This window comes from Pistacia vera, unplaced genomic scaffold, assembly GCF_008641045.1.
Source record: "Pistacia vera cultivar Batoury unplaced genomic scaffold, PisVer_v2 Contig204, whole genome shotgun sequence".
Taxonomy (NCBI): Eukaryota; Viridiplantae; Streptophyta; class Magnoliopsida; order Sapindales; family Anacardiaceae; genus Pistacia; species Pistacia vera.
Window position 1 is genome coordinate 1,614,635 of NW_022196007.1, and position 3,898 is coordinate 1,618,532.

Below are 3,898 nucleotides of genomic sequence, written 5' to 3' on the forward strand. Positions count from 1 at the left end.
GTTGGCTTTTGCGTGGAAATATTGTAAACCTAATATAGTAAACGGTGCAACTTCTTATTGGCTTTTGCGTGGAAAATTGTAATCCTACTATTGTAAACTTTTTATTGGCTTTTGCGAGAATATATATATATCGTAAAATGTGCCATTTTTTATTGGCTTCCTTTTTCTCATCCGTTGTCTTCCTACAGGAAAAAAAAAAAAAAAAATTTCTGTTTTTCTATGCAAGGAACGCTTGGGAAAATGTCGGCAAGATCGATGCGGGAACCAACATAGCAAAGTATTTGCATAAAGTTTGTGACTACAGGAGATAAAGACACTAAAATCAATATTAGTTTTGATACACTAAAATCAACTGAGCAGGACTTCTTCTTTGTCTATATTTACATTTTAAAAAGAGTAACCTTACAGTTACAAAATCTTCTTACAAAGAGATGAATACAAAATAATGTGATATTACTCTTTAAATGATATATCAATAGTGTTTTGAAAACTGGACTAGACCAGTCAGTCGGATTACGAAACAGTAGTCTCTCTGGTACGATTCAGGTTCTAGGGGGTTTTGTTATATTTTAAACCTATCGGGGATAATTCATAATTTTCAAGAGTGTTTTTGCAGTATACCTAAACCCTAGGGACTAATTTATAATTTTTGGGGCACTTTTTAAAATATATTAAACTTTTAGGGACTAATTAAATTTGTAGAGGTATTTTTACAATATACTAAAATTTAAGGGACTAATTTGTAATTTTAAAAAAAATTGTTTGCTGACATCATTGATTTGACCAGTCCAACATTACATAATAATTAATGAGTTGATTTAAATTTATAGACATTGTCAGTTAGAGGTTCACATTTGTAAAAAATACTAATTCTTATTTCCACATTGTTATAACAATTGGGATTGAAAATTTTGCAGTATGTAGAAATGTAAACAGTAACAATATATTAACATTGAATTCTTATTTCACCACATAAATATGCTACATTTCAGACTTAAAATGCAAGTAAAACGAATGTCGGCGAGAAAATTTTCAAAAATTCTCAAAGTGTTATAATCTCACTTCTTAGTGGTGTAATTGTAATAAAATAAACTAATAGAGACTGAAAAAAAGAGAAGAATAAGAGGCCTGAAAGGAGAAACTTTTATTAACTTTCACTCGTAATTGAGTTTAGAAATAAAATGAAGGAGATAAGCTCAATTTATAGCCTTTTTCTCACCAACCCACCTCTTATAAATACTAATTATCTAATAATAAATCATAATTCATCTGTCTTCGACCATGTGTCAAATCGGTGAAAGTCCACCACTTACAACACTAAGAAACTAACATTCAACCAAGTTTAAATTATCTTATAGGCAATATTTAATTTTCTTTTTTTAACTGAAAGAAGAAAAAAGATTGCTTGAACTCATTCCTCCTCTATATCGATCTCTCATAAATACATATTATATTATTCCATATATCACATGGACAAACTTAATATGTCATCAATATATAATTACTCAGGCAGAACCACTTACACCCACCCAAAGTTTGTCGGAAAGACAATTTGGTATCCCAAAAGTTTGGAAATGACAAACAACTACTTTCTGTCTAGATTTGTTAGTGAATTCCATCTATAGTAATAGAAAAGTCTAAAACGCTCTTATTATTTTCTTCTTTCTCCTTCTCTTTTCTTCTTCCCTTTTCTTCTACACATCTCCTCCAAGATTTCAGCTTTTCCCAAATTATCAAGGAAGAAAGTATAACTATTTGGCTGCATATAAATGTGATCACTCACCTTTAAGCTTTAAGTGTTTAAGCTTCAGACCTCTTTCATATGAAATTTCGTTGGCGTCTTCTGACGTACTTGCATCTCAAAAATAAGATTAGATTATTTTTAGAATGTACTACAGATGAAGTACATGGCATGTTATTAAATTGGCATCTTGGGTGGTTGGGGTGTTTTGGGTGGTATTCATGTAAATAGTTTTCATAATAAGGGCATTATTGTCCAAAAATTTAATTACTTATAGGTAAAATGGTAACATGTATTTTGGGGCATTTCTATCCAAAAAATTAATTTGTGAGGTTATAGAAGTCATTTCGCACTGTTGGGCTAATTGTTATATAGTAAACATATGAGGGCATTTGTGATCAAAATGTTTATTAATTAAGGGTAAAACGGGAACACAATCTGGATTACCCCAATAATCTTTTAATAACACCCCTGAATCAGTAATTTGATTACCCCCTATATCATCTACAATAATTACTAATGATATTGGAAAATTAATGAAATCTTTTATTAGTTGACAATCAAACAAGGGAATATTCGTAATCACATATAGATTACTAGAGTTATCTTCCTAAACCCCATTCCAAACACAACCTTATAGATTTCTATGCAATGATAGGTGAACAGAAAAAATATATATTAGATATGTAACCTATATCTAATGGAACAACTATACAATGCAAGATATAATATGCGAAAAAACCTTATTTTTATAAGTAAATCAATGTTATACCTAAATTTGAATATAACATGCCATATTGATATAATAATTCAAACGGTCTCCTTTCAATGTAACAGCTAATGTCTATTGTATGCAACATGCATGTGAATTAGTGGTATCTAATTTCCAATATCTTTATTTACTAGTTGACCAACTTTTTTTTTCCCCTTTTCAGAGAAGAAGAAGGCTGGCAATGCTTCACCATAGAGAATTAAATATTAAACATGATGACTCTAATCGTTAACTATTGAGATAAGTGATTAACAAAAGCCACTTGCTAATCTTATAATTTTTAATTCATCACATGGAGTCGAATATGCACATGCAGGTTATTGTGTTTGTGGTAGCTAGCTTGCATTACACGGCCATATTTATAGTTTATAAATATATTGATTCCTTTCGATCTTCTTATTCGATTCTCTGCCCTAATGAAGTTGGGTTTATTTGTGTCGGTGTCTCGGGCTCTTTAGGTTTTTCCTTTTCGGGTTCTTTCTTCTTCTCAGGCTCCTTGGGCTTTTCCTTCTCTGGTTCTTTCTTCTTCTCGGGTTCTTTAGGCTTTGCAGTTGGCTTGATTTCGATACTCTTGACTGCTTTACCGCCTTTGCAGCATATCTTTTGCATTAATCTATCAGGACAGCAGGTAACCACTTTTATCGTCACCGTGTTTTGCTTCTCGTCGTAAACTTGGTCTCGTATCTCTGCCAATAGCACGTCCCTAAAGTTCAGAATCAAACGCACAAGTAAACACAAAGAAAGAAACACAGGAGAGAAACTTACCTGGAAATTTACAAAGCATTTTCTTCACTTTCTTGTAACACTTTGAGCACTGGAGGTCAACTTTCAGCAGCATTATCGTAACCTGCAAAGATTGCCGATTTCGTTAATTCCTTGGTGCTCGTTCCAAATTCGAAGTACCATTTGTACAAATAAGAAATCAGTTTAATGGTGATGACAGTTTAGGAATGATAAACTATGCTTAATGAGAAATATAAGAGAGAAGAATACAAACCTCTGCCATTTCTGTGAGTGCTCAGATCTGAACCTCAGAGCACAAAGAAGAGTGATATATTATTGTTTATTATGGAGTGTGTAAAGGAAATGCCTCAGCAAATATGCTGTGACGAGATATTCATTTATAGACAGAAGATACAATGTAGCTGTACAAATACAAATATGGAAACAAATATACAAGGAAAATAAACCGCTACAATAGTGAAGAATCACTGATATCTTAGTCATAATTGTGGAGAATCACTGATATCTTGGTCATAATTGTGGAGAATCACTGATATCTTGGTCATAATCAGAGGAATCAGATTGTCCTCTAATATCCCCCCTCAAAGTTGGCGTTGGTAGAAAGAGGAAAAACGCACAACTTGCCACGATCGAATAAAAAC

At 32.3% G+C, this 3,898-nt stretch overlaps 1 protein-coding gene across 1 annotated transcript; it reads right to left on the reverse strand.

Moving 5' to 3' along the window:
- Nucleotides 1-2,909: 2,909 nt before the first annotated feature.
- On the reverse strand, nucleotides 2,910-3,297 carry LOC116128754 (FK506-binding protein 4-like). The gene is made up of 2 exons (XM_031414500.1): nucleotides 3,279-3,297; nucleotides 2,910-3,199 (listed from the first exon to the last, which is right to left on the reverse strand). The coding sequence occupies exons 1-2, from the start codon at nucleotides 3,295-3,297 to the stop codon at nucleotides 2,910-2,912; spliced, it is 309 nt and encodes a 102-aa protein (XP_031270360.1).
- Nucleotides 3,298-3,898: the final 601 nt, after the last annotated feature.